Source organism: Oratosquilla oratoria, chromosome 43 (genome assembly GCF_046742065.1).
Source record: "Oratosquilla oratoria isolate Oo_2021 chromosome 43, ASM4674206v1, whole genome shotgun sequence".
NCBI classification, from domain to species: Eukaryota; Metazoa; Arthropoda; class Malacostraca; order Stomatopoda; family Squillidae; genus Oratosquilla; species Oratosquilla oratoria.
The window spans coordinates 12387837-12412745 of NC_134819.1; the positions used below are offsets into that span (position 1 = coordinate 12387837).

Sequence of the window (24909 nt, forward strand, 5' to 3'; positions counted from 1 at the left end):
GAAAATGACACCCAGTCTTCAAACTGGGCCTATCTCTAAATCTCTATCAACTCTGTTTTTCTTTCACTTTTTCACATAATGAGAAATGACAATAGACTATTGTTCCCCTCCTACAACTACAAGCCAATGATACTAAAGGATACCCACATTTTACCTGACCACCTTTCAAATTAAAGTTACTGAAGAATTTGGCGTTTATATTTTGACTGCCTTGACTGCCAAGATGGTTTACAAAGTATTCATCATACAATTGAATACTTTATTAACATATGCAAAATATAATTGTATGCTGAGGCTTTAATACTCACTATTCCATGGCTTGTCTTCTGTGATCTGGTGTAATTTGACTGCCTCTGTCTGTTACTATATCTAGGGCCAGTAACTACCTCCTGCCCTCTTCCTCCATGACAATGAGGTGTGCTGGATCCTCGACCACTTCCTCTACCACCCCCACGCCCAATCCATTTGCGGCTTCGGCCATAAGGATGACCTGATTGAAAGTCTCTTCCATCTAAAATAGATAAGAATATTTTGCTAAACATACAAATTTATTCTCATCCTATAAATGCTTTGAAGGAAACATTCAACATCAAAATATCATCATCGTGTCATCTAGGGGACAGTAATTAATTAGATCAACACAATCAATCCATTACCACAGATCTCTCTTGCAGGAGACCCACAGTTCACAGGGAAACAGCAACAGCCAGTGGACTGACTCCTAAAACACTCATGGGAGAAATGCTGTGTTGTCTAAGTAGGGCCATGGTGGAGCAGTGTAAGTTGTGGTGTTCAGTATCTTCTACATGATAGTTACATCTAGGGCAGTTTGTTTCTAAAACAAAATATTCTATGTTGGTATTGTTTTAGCACTGGTGACCTAAATGTAGATGCACTAATGTGGTCCTTGCTTTACTCGGGAGGAATTTTTCTGTAGGCCTAGTGTCTGGCAGGGTTTGGAGTTGGGAGTTTGGTGGTTACTCCAGAAAAGCTTGTTTTGTGATCCAAGTGTGAATGTGTTTTGTGTGGATGTGTGGTATTTACTTAATTACATTTACCTAATTGTAGTATACAGGAAAGGACCAACACTTGTTGGGTCCTGTCTCCTATTCTCTAATTTTCTAACATACCTAGACTCAAATTCATGTACAGTTCCAACTTAATCTATAATCTGATTTTCTATTATCATATTTATATCTGATCTCATGTATTGTTTGAGTTTGGGCTATATCACCTAAGCTAGTCCACATATTTACAAATTTATATGGAAAACTATTTCTTCACATCCTTTTGACATGTGGTCTTTCTTGATTTAGTTCCATGACTTCTTAAAGCCCTCCCATCTATAATTAGATCTCATCTATCAATGCAATCTATCCCCTTTAGTGACCTGAATACCGTAATTGTGTCACCTCTTTGTTTTCGATCTTTCAAAGCTGGTAGATCCAGTACTTTTAGTCTTTCCTCATATGGCTTATATATTGCCAGGTTGAGGACCAGTATGCTGCCCTTTGTATTCTCTCAATCTTGCTAATATCCTTCACTCTGTGTGGGGACCATACTACTGACAAATATTCCAGTCTTGGAAGTATCAAAGTTTCAAAGATTTTTTTTTCATCATCTCTTCATCCATATAATGGAACACCATTTTAATCTTATGCAGTATTCCATATACCTCTCCCACAATCCTGCTGATATGTCTGTCAGGTGACAGGTTGTCTTTTAACAACATTCCCAAGTCTTTCATCTCTTTTGCTTTTGTAATATGTTCACTTCTGAGGGAATATTTTAAGGATGGCCTTTTGCCACTATTGCCCATTTCCAGTACTTTACATCTTTTGGTATTGAACTTCAATTCCCATTCTTGGCTCCATGCAAATATAGCATCTAGATATTTTTGCAATATTCTACTGTCCTCATTTTTCACTCTTCTCATGATTTTTGCATCATCTGCAAACATGTTGGCATAGCTTGTTGTTCCTTCCAACATGTCATTAACACAAACATTATTGGTGCAAGCACTGAACCTTGTGGAACTCCGCTTGTTACTGTTCTCCAGCTTGACATCTTGTCCTTTACTATCCTCATGTCTTTCCTTCAAAAAGTCTTTAATCCATTCTTACAGTTTGCCTCTCTGTTCTCCAACATACTCCAATTTCCATACAAACTGACCATGAAGTACAGTACTACCTCTCATTAATGGACTAAAAGGTGGGTAATGGTGTCCGTTGATGTGAATAATCCGTTGATTTAGAGTGGTTTTTGGGTGGCATAGTGATTGCACAGCACTAAACAACAGCAACAAAAACACTGAAAACACCACAAACACAGCTAATTAACGTCTGTTAATGAGAGGTAGTACTGTACTTTACCAAATGCCTTCTCTAGATCCAGGTACACACAGTCCACCCACCTCTCTTGCAGCACATCAATCACTCTTGTAGTAAAAGCTTAAAAGGTTCGACATGCATGACCTTCCATATCTGAGGCCAAACGGTCTATCAGAATGTTCATCTTTTCAAGATACTTGGTCCATCAATCTTTCAGTCCTCCCACATAATTTCACTATTGTGCTGGTTAGCAATACCGGCCTATCATTTAGTGATTCACCTTGGTCTTTGGATCATGTGTTGGACTCGTGATCGACAGTTATTTCCCTCCCGGAAGAGAGCTCAAAGCTCGTATGACCGATCTATGGGTAATGCTATGACCTTACACGCACACACACCCCAACTCCCAGGCTCACGAGAGTTGGAGTAACGACTCGAAGCGCAGTGATACTGAAATAATTTCAGCCCTGGGCTGGATTTGAACCAGGTACTGCCAGTACTGCCATACTGACAGTCTGGGACTCTACCAACTGCGCCACCGAGTGATGTTTCCATGTTTGTGAATTGGCACCATGTTTGCCCTTTTCCAATCAAATGGCACAATGCCTTCTTTCAAAAAACATGTAATAATACTGTGGTTCTTGTCTGCTTGTTGTTCCCTACATTCTTCAAGTATCCAGTTTGAGATCCCATCAGGACCTGAGGTTTTTGTCACATCCAATGATCCCAGGAGATTGAGTACTTTTCTCGCTTTTACAGTTACATCTGTTAACCCATCTAATCCGACAGGCATTAAACAGGACTGTGTCGCAAACGTCTGACAGTCCTTAAATGGGACAGCTACTTTGAGCGCTAATAGAGACCGCGCCAGCATTGGTAGCGCTGCCATATTTGGTTGTGAGGTAAGGCCTATAGTAAATAATATAAGTGTAAGATAAGAATGTTCATGGCTGTATAAATACTCACATGTGGGTGCGTATTGAATAATGAGTGATAAAACATATGTAACTATAATCAGCCAATATGAGTGAAAACACGTAAAACATGTGAAAACACGTAAAAACATGAGCAGTGCCTTACATTATGTAAGAATACATATAAAAGCACCTCCCCAGAGCTAGCCATGCTTTCCCACATCATACTGCCTTCATAAAACACCACGCTGCACCCGTGCCAGAGAGGCAGAGAGTTGCCACTACCACAATCTTCTCCAACTATCGGTTATTATTCTGAGACAACCATGGTGAGTAGAGCAATAAAAACTTGTAGGATGATGCATTGTCATGTCTACTAACAGTAGAATTTTTCCAGAGTAATTTGTAAGAGTTGATTTCTTTATGATAAATGCGGTCCTAGGGGGTTGCGAATTTTGATTGATTGATTTATGGAATTTTTGGCTCGAAGGCCAAGCACCGGAGCCAGTAGGCCATTCAGCGCATATTTATCTTAGATAAAAATTCAAGTAAAACAGTTAAAACAAAAAACATTCACGAACACACGTCAACAACATACACTCACAAGCATTCATATACATTAGAGTATAAAGAATATAAAGAAAATAGAAAGAATCCAAAGAGCAGCTACAAAAATGGCACCTGCACTTGCAAACCTATCATACGAGGAGAGATTGGCTAAACTGGAGTTACCGACACTGGAGCAAAGAAGAGAGAGAGAGGTGACCTATTGACCATCTACAGAATCATGAAAGGCACAGAGATACTTGATAGAGAGAACTTACTTAACTGGGACAAAAGAAACACAAGAGGACATGGAAAGAAAATAAAAAAACATAGCTATAGAAGAGAACTGAAGAAAAACAGTTTTCCACATAGAGTTTTGGACACTTGGAACAAACTGGATAATGAAATAGTATGCGCAAAAACCATTCATGAGTTTAAAAACAAACTAGACACTGCGAGATACAATGGCGGGACATCACGAGCATAGCTCCCCTTCCCGCAAAATACAACTAGGTAAATACACAATTTTAAATTTCATAAAATAAATTTATGTCTTTTAAAAACTTTAAAACATTCTTCACATGAGCTTCCTCCCTTAAAATTTCTTTAAAAGATAAATCTGTTAAAAAATTTGCCCTGCGCTTATTAGAGAATGCAGGGCACTGAATCAAAATGTGTCTTATTGTCAAAACTACTTGGCAAGTGGGACATTGGGGGGTAGTGATGTACCGAAGCTTCGGTATCGGTATCGGTAAATATCGGTTTATTTTCAAGCTATCGGTATCGGTATATATCGGTATCGGTAAAATAGAAGGTATCGGTATATCGGTATCGGTATTGAAAAATAAATACCGATACCGATACCGATACCTTGAGAGAAAATTTAAGTTAAATTACTTTCATTCATGAAACAAATAAATAATTATATAAATATATAAAGTAAAGGGTGTCTTTCACGCCATGTGGTTGTGGAATCATTTGCGTCTTATGTAAGAAGAGAAGAGAGCTAGCTGATGGCTATTATCCTATTACCCTTTTCGATCTCATTCTTAATATTTATTTATTGTAATTATTTATTTATATTTGATATTTGAACTTGCATTTTTCAGATAGTCAATATTGTGATAAATTTATTAAATTACAATTAGAATTGCCAGAATTAGCAATAATGCCTAAGTCAAAGCAAAGTGTTATATGGAATCTAGTGACAGTATGCAAAGATGATTCTTCAAAAGTATCCTGTAATTTCTGTAATACAATATTAAGCAGAGGAGGAATAAACAGGCAAACCCAAACAACAACAAATATTAGAAAGCATCTTCAACATAAACATCCTGATGAGTTTGGAAATGCCGAATTGGAGCAGAAAAAAGCAGCTGAATCAAACCCAACACTTGCCTCATTCTTAAATGTTCCACCTACCAAAAAGCTAAAAATTTCAACTTCAACTTCTAGTCAAAGTCAAACAGGCTGTTCAAGTGCAAAACAGGTATCTCAACAGCCAACTCTTGAAGCTACTCTCCAGTACAAAAAGATTTGGGACATCAACAGTGCTCCAGCAAAAGAGGTACACAAATATATTGCTGAAATGATCACAATAGATTGTCAACCTATTTCTATTGTAGAAGATCTGGGATTTGCTAGGCTCCTTAATCACTTAAAACCAAACTATAAGATCCCAAGCAGGAAATACATCTCTAACACAACTATCCCAGAGCTTTATGAAAAAGTGCACAATAAAGTACAAGGCATTGTGAGCAATGCGCAAAATATCAGTTTGACGACAGATATATGGACCAGTTTGTCCAATGATTGCTTTATGAGTGTAACTGGGCATACTCTCACCAAAGACTTTGTCAAGGACACCATTGCATTGTCTATTAAACCATTCCCTGAAAAACACTCTGCCAAAAACATTGCAGATTTGATTGATGAAGTAATAGAAAACTTCAAAATACCCTGTCATAAGATACATTTCATATCTCATGATAATGCATCTAATGTAACAAAAGCTGTCAATGATTCACAGTATCTGAGCCTACCTTGTTTCTTGCATACATTGCAGCTTGTTATCAATGATGCAGTTTTTGAACAACGTGTTGTAATAGATATTATTGGAATGTGCAACCCATTTCCATCATTCACCTCAAGCTTCTCAGAAACTACTAGAGCTACAAAAAAGACACAATTGCCCTCAACATAAGCTAAAACAAGACGTTGCGACAAGATGGAACAGCAAGTATCACATGCTCAAAAGAATATATGAACAAAAAGCAGCACTTGTCAATTACTGCATGGATGTACCTGGTCTTCCATCAATTGATGCAAATAAATGGAGCATCATAGGAAAATTACAAGCACTCCTGAAAAGCTTTGATGATATAACTGTTAGGTAAGTACAATTTTTAGTTATTTGATTCACTTTGAAATAGCTATAGGTCTGATAACGTTGTGAATAGGGTTGCAACCTGAAAAAAAAAACTTTTTTCGGAAAAAACTTTTTCATGAAAAAAACAGACCTTTAAACATGTTTGTAAAGATAAATAGAATAAGAATAAGCCCAAAGTTCAATGAATCAATAGGCTCATTAGCTAACTTTTATTTCAGAAAGTGTAGAATATACTTCTTGAATCTTGAGCAGGTATCACAGTCTACTCATTGTCTCATTCTAATGATCATTCATTTGTGCATTCATTCATACTTTAAAAAATGCTCAACAAGCAAACCAGTAGGCAATAAATAGCCTTACAGAAAGATGCACAAGATGAGTTGCTATTGCTAAAGCCTAGAAATTAAATAGGGCCTAGTAATAAAATAATATCTTCGCAGTTACCGGTAGAACAAAGTAGTGATCTCATCTAGTTACACATAGGGTATTTTATTCCACGTTACTATTTTCCAGGTTCATAATATAAGTACAACAAAAAGCATGCCAAGGGTCAAAAGTTTTGACCCTTGGCATGCTTTTTGTAAATTAAAAATAATGATGTAACAGGGGTTTTGACTCAAAACCCCTGTTACATCATTATTTAAAGAAGTAGATATTTCATTTGTTTTCATGATATTTCAGACTTAACAAACTTATTTGTTATTTCATTAACATTTACCTTTATTCTAAACGTCTAAATCATTTTTAATTTACAGATTGAGTTCACGTGAAGCAAATTCTTCAGACATAATTCCCATTGTTAAAATCATGGAACGCAACATTCAAAAGGCTTCAAATGCTCCAAACTTTTCTGGACTAGGTATGTATAATATTAATTTACCGTAAACTGGGGCTACTTTGACACATTTTTCATTTTAAACTCTGCAACGCCAAGCAGCTTCGTTTAAATAATTAATAATTCAATTCATTTTAAACTGCTGGCATATTTCAATGGATTAACCTAAAAGAAATATTAAGCATTTAAATTAAAATTATGATCTATATGAGTACTTTTCTTATCTGAAATGGAGTGCCCCCCCAGCTTCGTTCGTATGGCGGCCATCTTGAAAAAACCTACCTGTCAAAGTTACCCCAAAGTTACCCCCATACTGGGGGAAACTTTGACACCCCTAAGAAAGTTGTTTTTTACAGTTGTGGATGAATAAAACAAGCAGTTTATAACACAAAGGCGAACTTGCAGTTATCCTTTTCCTTCTGTGTTATACTTATTTACTTGAACTAAAATTTTCCAAATTAAAAAAAAAATTGTGGGTTCTTACTATTTCAGTTTCCTCCTGAGTATCTTAAACTAGATTGAACTAGAACAAAGTTAAATAGTTGAATAGATCAGGAATTTAGTCTAGTTTCATAATGAATAAAGAAATAAAAATTTGCAACAAAAATATAAAAAAAAAACAAAGCTAACAGTCAACTTAAGAATTCTGAAATAAATAGAAATGTAGACCTATACAAAGTACAAAAAAATTACTTAGATTTTTAAATTTACAGCTACTTTATAGTGCTCATAAATTAAAATTATAATAAAAATTGTTACTGCCATTACAAATTCACAATGTTTTGTTTTTCCCTTAGGATCAACAATAACTGCCTTGCAAAACGCAATGAAAGAGAGGTTCAAGAAATACAAGGAAAATGAGAATCTTATAATTGCAACCTTCTGTGACCCCCGCTATAAAGATATTATTCTAAATGATGATGAAGAGGCTGCTGTGGAACGAATGATAATTTCAGCCTATTTGAAACACAAAGCTAACATAGATGAAGCAGTGGCAGGTACATGTACATCATCAAGTGAAGAAGAACTAGAAGCAGAAGGCAGTAAGGGAGATGATGGGAGTGGTGAGACTGGTGACATAGACATGACGCACTTCGAGTTTAGCTTCTCTAGTACACTAGATGAAATTCGGAATGAAGAAAGGAGTAAGAAAAAAGAAGAAAAAGGAAAATGTCTCACAAGAAAGAACTCCAGGATGAAGCTTTTGGAAGACACTGTCCGAGTTGAGCTTCTTCAATACAAATCAAGTAGTATGAGTATGAAGGATGATGAAGACCTGTTAATTGGTGGAAGGCAAACCATTCTAAATATAATGTGTTAGCTACAATAGCTAACAAGTATTTGTCTTCCCCCCCTTCTTCAGTGGAGAGTGAAAGAGTTTTTAGCGTTGGGGGGAATGTCTACACACCCCACAGGAACAGACTAAAACCTGAGATGGGGGAAATTTTAATGTTCTGCAATTTTAATTTGAAAGTTTTTCAGTTTAATGTGTAAATCGTTTGAATTTTATTTTTCAGTTTTTTTTTTGCCAATTAATTTTCTACTTTCTATAAATATCATATAGCTATGGATTATGGAATTAAAACTTTGAAAGCCAATAGATTGTTTTTAATTGTTTCCAAATTGGAAAAAATTAATTAGTGATGTGCCAGAACCAAAATTTTTACCGATACCGATACCGATATTTTTTTTTAGCATTTTAAGCATTTTATTTTTTAGCAAAGTAGGGACTACTTGGATATTGGAATGGAAAATTTCCATTCCAATATCCAAGTAGTCCCTACTTTACTCCTAGCTCCTACTTTACTGTCCTTCCCTGCAAATTAAAATCATAAATTTAAAGAAAAAAAAAATTAAAATTGAATTTGATATATAAAATTAAGAAGTATATATCGGTATCGGTAACCCATTAAATTCCTGTATCGGTATCGGTATCGGTAAAATGCTAAAAAAAATATCGGTATCGGTAAAAATTTTGGTTCTGGAAGTGTTCAATGCAAATGCAGTAGAAAATATCCAAATGTTAGATACACACTTTTACCAGTAATGTTTATTGTTAAAAGTAAAAGTAAGTTTTCACTCGGTGATGCCTAAAAACATTATCATTTTAAAAATAGATAGAGTTGTCGTTTCAAATAAATGATTTCACGTAATACACAATTTAACCAAATGTCAATGCCTAAAACAAGGTTAAACTAAACTCTCTTGTAAAATGTAAGCTATGAATATAATTATTTGTTTTCTGAACATGGTTAGAACTTATCTGCAGTCAGATATTTCTGTCAATATTGATTTTATGATACTATATCATATGTTTTGATTTATTAATAATACTATTTGCTGCCACTTGAAATTTTCTCTATGCTGTAAACAATACCTATGCCTATGCTAATGTTAGCCTTTAATTGCCACAGAATGTATGTTATTGTCGCATTCACCAATAATAATACTGTTGAGATGGTCCCCAGTGGATGGATCCTGGGGCAGGATGAGACCTGGTGGCCAAAGAGTAAATCATTGACAGCAATTACAAAGATGATAAAAGATAGGGTGGTGCCAGACCACACATGGGAGAGGCATAAGATGCGTGTCATCTGTGCGGCAGGTATGTAATATCTGATCATTCTTGGAATGACATAATTAAATTTGTGACATATGGGCTGATTAACTCTTAATATATCCCCTCTCTGATTTTCCTTGGTACATTCAAGTCAAGTTTTTGTAATTGTAGTTGCTGTTGATTCTGTAATTGAGTATAAAACTTATTTTTAGACATTTTAAATGCTGAAGATATATCATATGTAAATTGATAAATAAATTCAGTCAGTTAAAATGATAAGAGATAATTGTTTCCCCCCATAATTATATCTCTTTATGAGACTTGAAGGTAAATATTCTTTGGTGGTAATTGACTTTGTTAGAATACATTCATTTGCAAAGATTTCATTTGATCTAATTCTAATAATAAAGTGTCCACTAAACTTTTGATTGTTTTTTTTTTACTTTACAGCTATTTTCCTTATTTATTATATCACCCCTTTGAATTCAGTTCATTTGCTGATTTTTTCTTTTGTTCTTAAAACTGCTGATAGTAAGTTACAAAGTATCTGTGTTCATTTTTTGGGTTATGGTATCTTTTGATTTGAAATATTCTCAGGTTTTGTAATTGATAAGGCAGTTAAAAAACATGTGCCTCTTTATCACATTGGCTTTGAACAATTTTGAAATAATTCCCTAGAATTCTCCTATAATCTTAAATTATTTTTCTCCAATAAAACTCATATGAGGTTTTTGGTATTTTTTGCCCTCCAGATACATATGAAGATGGAAGACAGAAAGCAAGGGAGGCTGAAGAGACAGATAACCCTGTCAGCCAAGGTGAAGAGGAGCTTAGACGAGGAGCAAGAAGGTATAAATTGGTTTCATGTACTTTTAGCTTATCAGGTATAGCTGGCAGATAGCTGCGATCTCCAACTCCGAGCAAAAATATGATTATTTACATAATAGAGTGAAGGAGAAGTGTGAGGGGAGATAAATTGACAAAACCATAACCAAAAAGATATCGCAGTTGTGCACACAATTGGGGTACCACTTTCTTGATCCTTGGTATCTCTTTTCTAGGCGCCATGACCTTTACGCTTCTGATGGGATCCACCTTACCCGCAGAGGCAAAGATGTTCTTACAAACCTCATTGTGGGAGTTTGTAATGAATTAGCTCCTTTTTTAGGGTAGAAGCCCAAAGGGAAGGGGAAATAGAATGTACTTGGGAAAACAGTGTAGAGTATAGCATTAATGTAGAACAATGTGCCAGTATAGGACAAAATATAATTTTAGGATATAATGTCGCTAGAGGACGAAATGTCACATTAGGATGTAATGTCATAGGACAAAATGTCCCAATGGGATGTAATGACAGTGGAGGACAAAAGATCATGATGGGAAGTAATGATAGTGGAGAACTAAATATCACGATAGGATGTAATGATAATGGAGGAGAAAATATCACAGTAGGATATAATGTCAGTAAAGGACAAAATATAATTTTAGGAAGGGATACCGGACAGAATGTCCATGAAGGCCAAAATATCATGATAGGATGTAATGACGGTGGATATAATGTCGCTAGAGGACGAAATATCACATTAGGATGTAATGTCATAGGACAAAATATCGCAATGGGATGTAATGACAGTGGAGGACAAAAGATCACGATGGGAAGTAATGATAGTGGAGAACTAAATATCACGATAGGATGTAATGATAATGGAGAAAATATCACGGTAGGATATAATGTCAGTGAAGGACAAAATATAATTTTAGGAAGGGATACCGGACAGAATGTCAATGAAGGCCAAAATATCATGATAGGATGTAATGACAGTGGAAGACAAAAGATCATGATGGGATGTAATTATAGTGGAGGAAAAAATATCACGGTAGGATATAATGTCACTGGAGGACAAAATATAATTTTAGAAAGGGATGCCGGACATAATGTCACTGAACGACGGGAGGCCGGCGTGAATCACGGTGATGAAGGGGGACAAAATGTACAAAAGAGATCGGATGACCGTGATCGACCAGGTGTCCATGATGGTGGAAATGTTAATTTTGATGGGAGAAATGTTAATGAGGCATTGAACGTCAATGAAGGACCAAATAATAATATAGAGCAAGGTATAAATGAAAAACAAAATGATAATGTAAGACATGATATTGAAATTCAAAATGTGTCAAAAAGAAATAATCATGAGTTTCTTAAAACCATGTACTTTAATGCTCGTAGTATTAGAAACAAATTTCAAGAAATACAGGCATATGTCAAAAGCGAAAATCTCGATATGATAGGAATAACTGAGACATGGTTAAATGGTACAGAGTTCGAAGCTGAATTTAATATTGCGGGATTTAAACACTTTCATCAGGATAGAAACCACAAGAAAGGTGGGGGTGTTCTATTGTACGTTAAAAACAATGTTCATGCTTGTGTTTTAGAGAAAGTGAAACAGAATGCATATGATAGTTTGTGGGTTGAGTTAACCCAAACAAATGGAAAAAAAATGAATATAGGTGTAATATATAGGCCAAAGACATTATCATTAGCAGACGACAAACTGTTATTTCAAGAACTGTCTAGTTTCTGCAACCGGGATTTATTGATAATGGGTGATTTCAATTTTACTGACATTGATTGGATGACCCTTGAACATGGCCATATAGGTAGTCGCTTGTTTGATTTTCTTGGTGACAATTACTTAATTCAGCATGGAAAAGAGCCCACAAGATATGGAAACTTACTCGATCTTTTGATCACTAGCCGCGAAAGCATGGTAACTGATGTAGAAGTCAGTGAATCTGTTGCAAATAGCGATCACAACCTAGTTAGATTCAAACTCCTAAACAATTTTAGAATAGATACTTGTGTTTCTAAAATACCCGACGATTTCAGTAAAGCTCAGTTCATGGGACTACGTCAGGAGCTTCAGCTTACAGATTGGGAGGCAAAATTAAACGAAAGACCTGTAGATCAGATGTGGGAAATATTTCAAAATACGCTCACTAAGATGATTCAAACTTACATTCCTTTTAAGGACAGACGTCCCCCAAATCAGGCTCGCCCAAAGTGGCTCGACAAAGAAACTGAAAAAAGTATTGCTAAAAAGAGACAGGCTTATAAGAAATATAAGCGCTCGGGTGCATCTAATGACTATGAAAGTTATGTATCAATACAGAGAGATTTAAAAAAGACAATAAGAAAAAGAAAACGACAATACGAAATGAACATCGCTGAGAAATCCAAAGAGAATCCCAAAGAATTCTATAGTTACATTAGAGATAAAAAGGGTGTTAGGAATCACATTGGTCCACTATTATCTGCTGACGGTCAACTTGAATATTCAAATGAAGGAATGTGTAATATCTTAAACAATTATTTTAGCTCGGTATTCGTAAACGAAACACCTCAAGGTGAATTCCAAACTGAAACCTGTGAAAAGTCTAGGGTAAACTTACTACGGTAAATATAACAAAAGAAAAAATTAAAAGGTGTATAGACAAACTCAAAGTTAATCAAACACCAGGGCCTGACGGTTGGCATCCAAGAATCTTAAAGGAAATGAAAAATGAGATTGTTGTTCCATTAGAAATTATTTTCAAGAAATCCATCATATCCGGAGATGTCCCAAGAGAATGGAAGCTAGCTAACGTTACTCCCATTTTTAAAAAAAGGTGACAAAAAGAAACCAAATAACTATAGGCCTATAAGTTTGACTTCAATCGTAGGGAAAAATGATGGAAACTATCATCAGAGATGCTATCGAACATCATTTAGAAAGTAACCGTTTGATAAATGATAGCCAGCATGGTTTCAGATGGAAACGTTCTTGCGTGACTAACTTACTCGAATTCTACAACACAGTTATCTCGAATTATGACAAAAGAAACAATATAGATTTAGTATATCTAGACTTTGCAAAAGCTTTTGATACCGTCCCACACAAAAGACTACTAACTAAATTAGCTTTGCATGGAATAAGTGGTAGCCTATTAGGTTGGACTAGTAATTGGTTGAATGGTCGAAAACAGAGAGTTGTTTTAAATGGAAAAACTTCTGGATGGAAAAGTGTTGCAAGTGGAGTTCCTCAGGGTTCCGTTCTTGGGCCACTTCTATTCATAGTATATATAAATGATATAGACCATGGACTAAAATCTACTATTTCCAAATTTGTTGATGATACAAAACTGTGCAGAGTGGCAAATGATCACTCAAACCAATTAGATATTCAAGAAGATTTAGATAAATTACAGCAATGGTCTGAAAAGTGGCTAATGAAATTTAACACAAGTAAATGCAAGGTAATGCACATAGGTAAAAATAACAGTAAGTATGATTACAAGTTATTTGGAAATTCGTTAACAAAAGTGGATAGTGAAAAAGATCTCAGCGTTATTATCAGTAACGACCTCAAATCATCCAAGCAGTGTATTTCAGCCTCTGAGAAAGCAAATAAGATTCTAGGACTCATTGCACGATCTTTTGATTTCAAAAGTCCATCACTCATTAACAAGCTATATAAATCGTTAGTTTGTCCACATTTGGAATATGCTGTTTCCGTATGGTCACCGAATCTCATTAAAGACATTGACAGACTGGAAAAAGTACAACGGCGAGCCACAAAACTGATTCCAAATATCAAAAATAAATCATACGAAAATCGACTAAAACATATGAATCTGTTTTCCCTAAAAAAGCGTAGACTCAGAGGTGACTTGATACAGGTCTTTAAAATTCTAAAGGGAATTGACATCAAGAGTGACCAAATTTTTACATTGAATGAGAATCAGACAAGAAACAATGGTCTCAAACTGTCCGGAAATAGATTCAATTTGGAAGTAGGTAGAAACACTTTGCCAACCGTGTAGTTAATGAATGGAATAAACTTCATGCACAGGTAGTGCAATGTAGTTCAGTTCGAAGCTTTAAGAATCATTTAAATAAATACCTAAGTAAGATGCTGTAATGATTTTAATTTATCTTATATTATTTGTTTTTGTTTTGTTATAATTTTCTGTCTGATTTTCATTTATTATTAGTTATATGGGGTATTGGGGTATTGGCTGCTTGTTATTGTGGCAAAGTAGCATGCAGTCGATACTTTAGGGTCTATATGGGGCGCCCCTACGGACCAGAGCCACACATCATTTTGTCTATGATAGAAGAAATTCTGTTCATAGAGAAATGATGACACTTTTATACTACGACTGTCCCTCCGTTATGCTGTCCCCCAACCCCTTGTTGCTGTCCTGTACCATTTCTCTGAGTATTCTCTTTCTGTGATGGGGGAATTCCCTGTGGTGGGGGAAAAGAATACTGCCACCAAGTATCCCACTTGGATCGTATGAGGCGAGAAGAAAGGGACGGGGAGAGGGACTAGGCATCCTTCTCCCTGTAGCCCCATGGGGCATATAACCTAAAAAGAAAAGTGAAGGCATAAGGGGTGCTGGAGGGCCTCGGGCCAGCACCCTAAGGTTTGGGTCTTTTAATGTGCGTGGATGTGGTACAGATGAGAGTAAAAGGGAAGAGATAGGTAGTATGTTTGTGAGAAGAAAGATGGATGTGTTGGCTTTGAGTGAAACTAAGTTGAAAGGGAAGGGTGAGTGTAAGTTTGGGCGTGTAAGTGGGAGGTTATCAGGAGTGAAGAGAGGGCGAGGGAGGGAAGGGGTGGCTATTCTAGTAAGTGAGGAGATAGGTAAACAGGTAGTGGAGTGGAAGGAGGTTTCCTCAAGGATAATGTGGATGAAGGTGAAACTGGGAAAGGAGATGTGGGTCTTTGTAAGTGCATATGGGCCTGGCAGTGAGAAGAGCGTGGAAGAAAGGGAGGCCTTTTGGATAGATTTAAATGAGTGCATAGAGGGTTTAGGAAGAAATGTCAATGTAATAGTACTGGGAGACCTTAATGCTAGGGTGGGAAATGGTCCAATCGATGGAGTGGTTGGGAAGTGTGGAGTTCCAGGAAAGAATCGTAGTGGAGAGTGAATGGTGGAAGTGTGTCTAGAGAGTGTTGATAGAAAATACAGTGTTTCGGAAGAAAGTCAAGCATAAGTACACATGGGAGAGGGTGGTGGAGGGAGGGTGGTAGATAGAGCGCTAATGGATTATGTAGTGGTAAATAGGATTATGATAGGAAGAGTTAAGGAGGTACATGTGCTAAGGGGAGAGGGTGGGGGAATATCAGATCATTTTTTGGTGGAAGGTAAGCTGAGAGTGGAGGATAGATGGAGAAAGAGGAAAGGGACAAAAGGTAGGGAGGTTGTTAGAGTGAACTCCATGAATGAAAAGGAAAAGGAGAAGGAGTACGAAAAGAAGCTGAAGGAGGAGTGGGAGGGAGTAAAGGATGGAGCAGAGATGGGTGTGGAGGAGGAATGGGGATGGTTCAAGGAGGGAGTCTTAAAGTGTGCAAGGATGGTGTGTGGAACAAGAAGGACAGGGGGAAATAGAAGAAAGGGTAGTGAATGGTGGGATGAGGAAACAAAGAAGGTTGTAGAGGAGAAGCGAGCATTCACAGATTGGTTACAAAAGAGGACGGGGGAGTCATATGAGACGTACAAAGAAAAGAAAAGAGAAGTAAAGCAAAAGGTAAAGGAGGCAAAGAGGAGAGCAGATGTGAAGTAAGATGTAGGAGTATGACAGAAAATTTTGAAAGTAATAAAAAGATGTTTTGGAAAGAAATTAAGAGAGGAAGAGGCGAATCAAGTAGGGAAGAAAAGGTAAAAGGTACAGATGGAGAGATGATAATGGAAGAGATGGCAGTAAGGGGAAGATGGGCAGAATATTTTAGGGAGTTGCTAAATGTGAAGGAGGATAGGGAAGGAAAGATAGCTGCAGTGGGAAATGCGAAGAAAATGAGAGTGATGAGTGAGGAGAATGGAGGAGAAATAGGGAAGGATGAGGTGAAGGCAGTTGTAAAGATGATGAAAGCAGGTAAGGCACCTGGTCTGGATGGATGCCATGCAGAATGTCTGAAAAAGGGAGGTTCAGTGATGGTGGACTGGTTGGTGAGGTTATTTAATGTTTGCTGGAGAGAGAGTAGAGTACCGGAGGACTGGAGAAGTGCCTGTATAGTTCCTCTTTACAAGGGAAAAGGGGACAAGTGTGAATGTAGTAGTTTCAGAGAGATTAGCCTGTTAAGTGTAGTAGGGAAGGCTTATGGGAGGATCTTAATTGAGAGGATTAGGAGAGGAACAGAAGGAGTAATTGGTGAGGAACAGTGTGGTTTTAGGACAGGTAGAGGTTGTGTAGATCAGATCTTTGTGGTAAGACAGATATGTGAGAAAGCTATAGGAAAGGGGAAGGATGTTTTTTGGGCTTTTATGGATCTGGAAAAGGCTTATGATAGGGTAGACAGAAAGGCACTGTGGGAGGTTATGCAGATTTATGGGATAGGAGGAAAGCTTTTGGGAGCTGTCAAGAGTTTTTATGAGAGTAGTAGAGCTTGTGTCAGGATTAGAAATGGAGAGAGTGAGTGGTTTGAAGTAAAGGTGGGACTTCGTCAAGGATGCGTTATGTCGCCCTGGCTGTTCAACTTATACATGGATGGGGTGGTGCGAGAGGTGAATGCTAGGGTAGTGGGTCAGGGATTGGAGATGGTTAAAGAAAATGGAGAAAAGTGGGAGGTGAGCCAGCTGTTGTTTGCGGACGACACTGCGCTTGTGGCAGGGTCAGAGGAGGGATTGAGGAAGCTGGTGGCAGAGTTTGGGAGAGTATGTGATAGAAGAAAGCTGAAGATAAATGTGGGTAAAAGTAAGGTGATGAGATGTACAAGGGGTGAAAGTGGCAGTAGACTGGAAGTGAACATTAAGGGAGAGCGACTGGAGGAAGTGGATAGTTTTAGATACTTGGGTGCAAGTGTAGCAGGAAAAGGTGGAGTGAAGGTGGAGGTAGAATGTAGATTGAGAGAAGCGAGTAAATGCCTTGGTGAATTAAAGAGTGTAATGAGGAATAGACATTTGGGAATGGATGCGAAGAGGAGACTGTATGAAGGAGTGATTGTGCCAACAGCACTGTATGGGGCAGAAACATGGAACATAAGAGAGGAAGAGAGAAGGAGTTTGAATGTATTTACCTAGTTGTATTTTGCGGGAAGGGGAGCTATGCTCGTGTTGTCCCGCCTTTGTATCTTGCAGTGTCTAGTTTGTTTTTAAACTCATGAATGGTTTTTGCGCATACTATTTCATTGTCCAGTTTGTTCCAAGTGTCCAAAACTCTATGAGGAAAACTGTTTTTCTTCAGTTCTCTTCTATAGCTATGTTTTTTTATTTTCTTTCCATGTCCTCTTGTGTTTCTTTTGTCCCAGTTAAGTAAGTTCTCACTATCGAGTACCTCTGTGCCTTTCATGATTCTGTAGATGGTCAATAGGTCACCTCTCTCTCTTCTTTGCTCCAGTGTCGGTAACTCCAGTTTAGCCAATCTCTCTTCGTATGATAGGTTTGCAAGTGCAGGTGCCATTTTTGTAGCTGCTCTTTGGATTCTTTCTATTTTCTTTATATTCTTTTTGGTACTGGGGGACCACAATGTCGCTGCATACTCTAATCTAGGCCTTATCAATGTAACCAATATTTTTTTCATCATGTCTTCGTCCAAGTATGTAAACGCCACTTTTATTGATCTTAGCAAGTTGTAAGTCTCCCCGACAATTTTGTTAATCTGTATATCATAGGACAAGTCGTTCGTGATAATTACTCCCAAATCTTTTTCAGATCCTACTTTCTTTACTTCTTTGGTTCCAATTGTATATTTTCCTGATATTCTGTTTTTGCTTTTTCCAAACTCCATTATGCTACACTTCTTCGTATTAAAGTCCACTTCCCATTTCTGACTCCAGTTCCATACCCTATTTAGGTCTTCTTGCAGTGCTTCACAGTCCTCATCAGTTTCTATTTTCCTTAGCAGTTTGGCGTCATCGGCAAAGAAGCTCATGTAGCAGTTCACGTCCTCATCCATGTCATTCATATAGATAGCAAACATTATTGGTGCCAGCACAGATCCTTGCGGTACTCCACTGATCACCTCTTTCCAGTCTGAATATTTTTCTCTGAGCACTACTCTCATCTTTCTACCAGTCAGAAAGTCCTCTATCCATTTTAGTAGGTTTCCCTGTATTCCTCCTATGTGTTCCAGTTTTTTTAGTAGTTTTCTGTGTGGTACTTTGTCAAAGGCTTTTTGCAAGTCTAGGAATGCACAATCAGCCCATCCATTTCTTTCTTGCACTATGTCTATTAGTCTTGAGTAAAAGCATATTAAGTTTGTGGAGCATGATCTTCCTTGTCTGAATCCGAATTGTCTTGGGTTTAATATGTCATTGTCTTCCAGATGTTTTACCCATCTATTCTTGATTATTTTCTCACAAATTTTGGCAATGGTGCTTGTTAGTGATACTGGCCTATAGTTGGTGGGTTCTTCTTTGTTTCCTCCTTTGTGTATTGGTACAATGTTAGCGTTTTTCCAGTCCTCGGGTATCTTTCCTTCTTTGAGTGAGCTGTTTATTAAGATGTGTATTTTGTCTGTTAGTTCTTCTTTGCACTCCTTTAGAATCCAATTTGCAATACCGTCCGGGCCATGTGATTTTCTGACATCCAGCCTTGATAAATGTTCTGATATTTCCTTTAGTGATGCTGTAAACTCATTCATGAGGGGAGATTTCTTGTTTTTGTCTATGTCACAATTCGGTATTTTCTCTCTGGTGAAAACAGATTTAAAGTGATTGTTCATGACTTCGGCCATCTCTAAATCTTCTGTGTATTCTATGTTTCCTTGGCATAGTTTCACCAATTCCTGTTTGTTTTTAAGTTTACCATTCACATACCGATAGAATAGTTTGGGTTGCTCTTTGCATTTGTCTATAATATCCTTCTCATGGTTCCTTTTCTCCTCTCTTCTCACATTAACATACTCATTTCTATAGTTAACATAAATTTGCCATTTGCTTTGTTTTTTGTCTTTTCTCCACTTTTTCCAAGCTTTGTCCCTTCTGTCTTTTGCCTCACTGCATCTTTTGTTGAACCAACATTTAATGTACTCTCTCTCTCGCTTTTGTCTTGGTACATGCCTGTTTACCCCTTCATTGTAGTTTTCCATCAATATATTCCATTTCTCTTCCACTGCTGTTTCTTCCCTGTAAAATATTTCCCAGTTTGCATTCCGGAAGAATGTCTTTAGTTTTGTAAAGTCTGTTTTGTTGTACCTCAGTCTTCCTTTCCTATGCTTTTCGTTCCTCTCTATGTCTATTTCTTCCTTTAGTATAGTTTCGATGAGTACATGGTCACTCTTTCCAATGTGTTTGAGATGAGGTGTCTGAGAAGTATCGTGGGGGTTACTAGGCTGGATAGAGTGAGAAATGAGGAGGTGAGGAGGAGAACAGGGGTGAAAAAGGATTTGGGAGATAGGGTTGATGAAAGAATATTAGGATGGTTTGGACACATGGAAAGAATGAGTGAAGAAAGACTAGTAAAAGAGGTATGGAAGGCAGATGTGGAGGGAGTGAACATGAGGGGACGTCCTAGGATGAGGTGGATGGATGGGGTGAAGGGGGCTTTGGGGAAGAGGGGAATGTCTGTTGAGGAAGGAAGGGAGAGGACGGAAGACAGAGGTGAGTGGAGTATGGTTGTATATGGATGATGTTGTGATTGCATGAGGAGGAATGGGCGGGGGGGTGGGGGGTGGGGTAGTATGCGTGAGTAAATTTTGACGCAGCCCGAAGGGATTTCTCCCCTTCCTCTCCTTATATGCAAGGGGGGGCGGAGAGGGGGGGTCGCCGATTAAATGAAGCGGCCTTGCTGTGGATGTGCTGTGTCTTGCGACACTGCTTCTGACCCAGGGCGGTGGGCAGGGTGCAGGGATGACCCGTCATCCAGGAGGTGCTCAGATGAGAGGGAGGGTGGGAGGGGTGTGGAGTGTATTTAGGGATGAAATGGGTGGGAATGTTTTTATGCCTTTCCCTTTTTGGCTACCTCCCTTGGAAGGGGGAAAATCCTCGGTATATGTATGTATGTATGTATATGTCAATTTATTATTATTTACTATTTACCTGTTTGTTTATTATTTAACTATACCTATGCATTTATTTATGTATTTTATTTGTTATTTACATTATCATAGTTTTTATTTATTATTTTATTATGAATATGATTTTTTTTTTCGCATCCGACCTAGATAAGGATCAAAAGGTCTCCTGTCGGCATGCTCCGCCTTTGTAATCCTTTGTAAGAGATATTGCAATCTATTATTTAATCAATGCGAATTACATAAAGAACTGAGATGGAGCAATAACTATATATAATAGGCAGATTTTATATACAAAACAGGACATCCTCAAAAAGGGTAATAAACGAATGAAAAGTTTCTGTCCTGATTTATCTTGTGCCGGCTTTTCTGGATAATATATATATTATCAGAGAATATTTTGGTTGAAACCCTTATATATTGTAAGTATATTATCCTAATTTTGCAGGATAATGAAGCTGTTATTTTTTTATTTGTGAGTATAAATTAGTGGGAGGTGATTGGTGCTTTGATTGGTGATGGGTAACTTTTGTATTGCTTGTAAAATCCTATGCTTATATCTGACCTTAAATAATTCCTTATATTTAGTAGTTGGTTATATTACTCCATATACAAGAGATATATAATGGGATAATATTCGGATTTTATTGTTGTGTTCTTGTAGTAGGTAAGGTGTACTTAGTTACTGTGATTGTGGACCAAAATATTCAGTAGAATTACATTGATTTTAATTTGCTTTTCATAGGTATACATTTTTCATTTATTATTGACTTCATTCATTGAATGAATTTTAGAACTTGTGTGCCCATATTTTTGGTGCATACCCAGCTTCATTACTTATTTCAGATGTGATTTTCCTTATTGGATATTAATGTAGAAACGTTTTTTTTGTGTATTGTTTAGGAATGGTGAAAATCATGTTCTTTATTATAGGGGTGATTTGAATTTTTTGCAGGATTAGATCAAGATACCCTCCTAGTAGCGACGAGGAAGAGGACTATGTTCCAAAAGCAAAAAGAAAGTTGGCCAAAGCACCTGCAATCCAAAAGATGCCATCAGTTGTGTCAGTGAACATTCCGCAATTCGACACGTTTGACGATGCAGTGGGTGTGTCTGACATATTAATTGATACATGCAGCCTAGCTCCAACCAGTACCCCAATTAGAGTGTCAACAGCACCCGTTTCAACAGCACCCGTTAGCTCAGGTATCATGTTCGACAATGCAGGGGGTGTGTCTGACATATTAATTCATACATCCAGCCTAGCTCCAACCAGTACTCCAATTAGAGCGTCAACAGCACCCGTTTCAACAGCACCCGTTAACTCAGGTATCTGTTTATCTGTTAAACCTATTTCAGTCAATTTCTATCGAAAAAATAATATATTTAAAATTTCTTGCTTTGTTTTAAAAAAATATTCTTAGCACTAGTTCTGGTGGTAACTTTTACTGGTTTGAAGCTATGCTAGAGTTATTAACTTTTCCAAATAATATACATACATATACCAAGGCTTTTTCCCTCTTTAAGGGGGGTAGCCAAAAAAGAACAAGGCATAAAATCACTCCCACCCTTTCCATCCCCACACCCGACTCCCCTCCACCCTCCCTCCCATCTTAGCCCTCCTGGATGATTATAGATGATAATATAGATTCTAATGGATGATAATATAGATTCTAATGGATGATAATATAGATTCTATGGATGATAATATAGATTCTACTTAATTTCAATTAAGGGCTGCTTATCATTTCTGTCATATGAATGATTGAATGTACTTCTCATTCTCAAAAGTTGTGAAATAATTTATTTTTATGCTAACCGGATGAGCTTAGTACAATGTTAATATTTTTTTTGTGTAAGATGCAAGATAATTTTAAAAATAAAAAGTTTATGGTATTCATTTTGCGTATTTTACCCTTTTTGCAGCGCGAAATGTAGAGTTTCTTACCATTTTAACGGAATTGAAACATGATCTGGAGGAGCTACGTGCTGAGGTGAGAGCCTGCAGAGCAGAGCTGCAGAAGCTCAATAAAACGAGCGGAAAGGTTGATGACGCTGAGCTTCCAATGCAGTTGCCACTCACCTCCTTAGAGGAGTTTGACGTATTCGAGGGCTGGTTAAATGAAGATAAAAAACACCAAAAGATATTGGTAAGAACGTTTTTTCAATGTACGCTAGCTTTTCTGAAATTATCTAGATTAATATGCGACAAAAAAGGAGTACCACTCAGATGCATTTAATCGTTTGCCAATTACTTCTGTTAGAAAATTATGATGACTCTGTCTAAATATTGTATTTACCAACGTTTCTTATATTGTCTAGTGTCTGTAGAACGTACCTTATTTATTGTCATGTTTTACACGAGTACATACAATAGCATTTTAAGGATTGTTACTGGTAATTCTGACCCAACTACGATTGTGTCATTTTAGAGGGCACATTTTGTTGCTGCAGTTATTTTCTAGGTGTCTCTTTGTTTTTAATTTATTATTGCTATTCAACTTTTAAATACTTCTTTTAGGCTCCATCCTGCTCCCTAACCCGGCTTCTCTTTCTAATAATTGTCTCTGCTTAAGTTTGTCATTCATAGTTCATTTCTGTGTAATACCTCTTCTACTTCAGGAGAACAAGCTCTGCTTGATTGGAGGCTTTGACCTACGGGACTGCGTCAGGAGGATGGGCTCTTCGCTACTAAGCCACCTGCTCCAGGTCAAATTCAACTGGATTGGAACGAAGGGCTGGAAGAGCAAGGATGATACGGAGGCAAAACGGGGTTTTAAATCCACAACGCTGTCTACAGTCTGGATTGGTATGTTTTATCTTTCGTCTAAGAGAACTATTTTTTAATGAATATTGATATCGAAATACTGGTGATATGTATGGGGAATGAATAGCATCATTTTCGTTAATAATTTTTGATTCTTGTTTACAGTTTGAGATTGTTGAAAGTGCATCAGATGCCCCTTGTTATATTAAACGAATAACCCGGGTATATGGGGGCCATTGGGGGGTTGTTTTTAATAATGTCAAGATTCTATATATCGACCCTATTTTGGTTTACTTGTTAGGGTGCTGAAATATGGTTTTGGGCACAATGATCACTAACGTAATTTATTGAAGTTATTAGCTATAGGTGTTTACACTGTCTATTTCACATGTTTCTGCATGATTGTTTTTTTTGTTATATCCCTTGTGTCTTACTTTAGTAGGCATTTAAATAAATAAACGTCGAATTGGATCTATTTCTAATACTATGCATTTCTTGCAAGCTTGTTAGCAAGCAGTACTTACTGAAACCTAATCTTAGTACAAAAAACTTATAATTCCCCGTAAATGTTTTGAACTTTTATGTAGATCAAAATCTATTTCTTTTTCAGCTTTCTTCACTCGTTTTAAGGAAAAATACTAACTTAGAGGTTCTGAATGTCTTATCAATTCTATTTGTTCAACTGATTTTTAAATATCTATTAACATAGTTAATTCTTTCCATTTTTCAGGTGCTATCCTCCATTTAACTTGCATTGAAGGTGCTGTGCAAGCCCATGTAGAGCGGGAAATCATGATTTATCTGAGAAATGCCTCAGACAGATGTGGAGGCAGAAAAAGGAGAGAGCAGAACTCTGCTACATCCGTTTGACAATAGAAGTCTTAATTGGTCTTAGTTTAAAATAAGTATAATGCCATTAAGTCAGACCCAGTCGACACCTAGAAGTCAGATAACGTACAACATACATAGTTCTTCTGTACAATTGCAAATAAAATAATATTTGTTAAATTAATATTTCTTGTTATTGTGTATTCACCTGGTCTTTGGATCACGTGTTGGACTCGTGATCGACAGCTATTACTATATATTAGACATTTGTGAAAATGACAATTGGTTCTAATGCATTTGCCTAATTCCAAACACTAAATTAAAATGATCACATGTAAAATGAAATTCTGCCGAAATATATGACCAATTTAACGGGTGCTGAGAATTTGTTTCCAAATTTGTGTATGTCTAGGATATATGCGATATGCGAAATATCAAAATGTAAGCTTATTAATATCAGAGACAAACGCCATGTTTACTATGTCTGTTTATAACGGACTGAGTTTTAGACAAAGGCTGTATAAACATTGACTAATCATTTGTGTGTGTGTTAGTCGCTGATAATTATAGTTTGTACATTCAATTTTGGCATCGTGTATATATAATAGTTATTCAAACAATTTTAGCAAATTTAGAAATTATGATTTCTCAGCACCAGTGATATTTGTGGTTAACCGTGAATGAGCCATTGCCGGGGGCGATAACATTTGCCATAACTGGGCCGTATCTGTATATAAATGG

The 24909-nt window shown here is 37.0% G+C and overlaps 2 protein-coding genes across 3 annotated transcripts in view; one reads left to right on the forward strand and one right to left on the reverse strand.

Moving 5' to 3' along the window:
- mino (glycerol-3-phosphate acyltransferase mino) overlaps positions 1-24909 on the reverse strand; it is a 274254-nt gene that overhangs the window by 229288 nt on the left and 20057 nt on the right. Inside the window, exon 3 of one of the 2 annotated variants that reach the window (XM_076180071.1) lies at positions 309-511. The exons of the other annotated variant lie outside the window; for it this stretch is intronic. Coding sequence (XP_076036186.1) covers positions 309-511 — 203 coding nt within the window. The remainder of the gene's footprint in view (positions 1-308; positions 512-24909) is intronic. 2 annotated transcript variants of the gene reach the window in all.
- LOC143021832 (uncharacterized) lies at positions 9260-24874 on the forward strand. The gene is made up of 6 exons (XM_076179601.1): positions 9260-9619; positions 10327-10423; positions 21529-21902; positions 22500-22723; positions 23196-23382; positions 24071-24874. The coding sequence occupies exons 1-6, from the start codon at positions 9394-9396 to the stop codon at positions 24208-24210; spliced, it is 1248 nt and encodes a 415-aa protein (XP_076035716.1). The 5' UTR covers positions 9260-9393; the 3' UTR covers positions 24211-24874.

Excerpts from the sequence above, each read along its gene's own strand:
- LOC143021832 (XM_076179601.1), top strand. The coding sequence starts at position 9,394 with ATGCCTATGCTAATGTTAGCCTTTAATTGCCACAGAATGTATGTTATT. Across the intron at positions 21,903-22,499 it reads AACAGCACCCGTTAACTCAG|CGCGAAATGTAGAGTTTCTT; the intron begins GTATCTGTTTAT and ends CCCTTTTTGCAG. Across the intron at positions 23,383-24,070 it reads GCTGTCTACAGTCTGGATTG|GTGCTATCCTCCATTTAACT; the intron begins GTATGTTTTATC and ends TCCATTTTTCAG.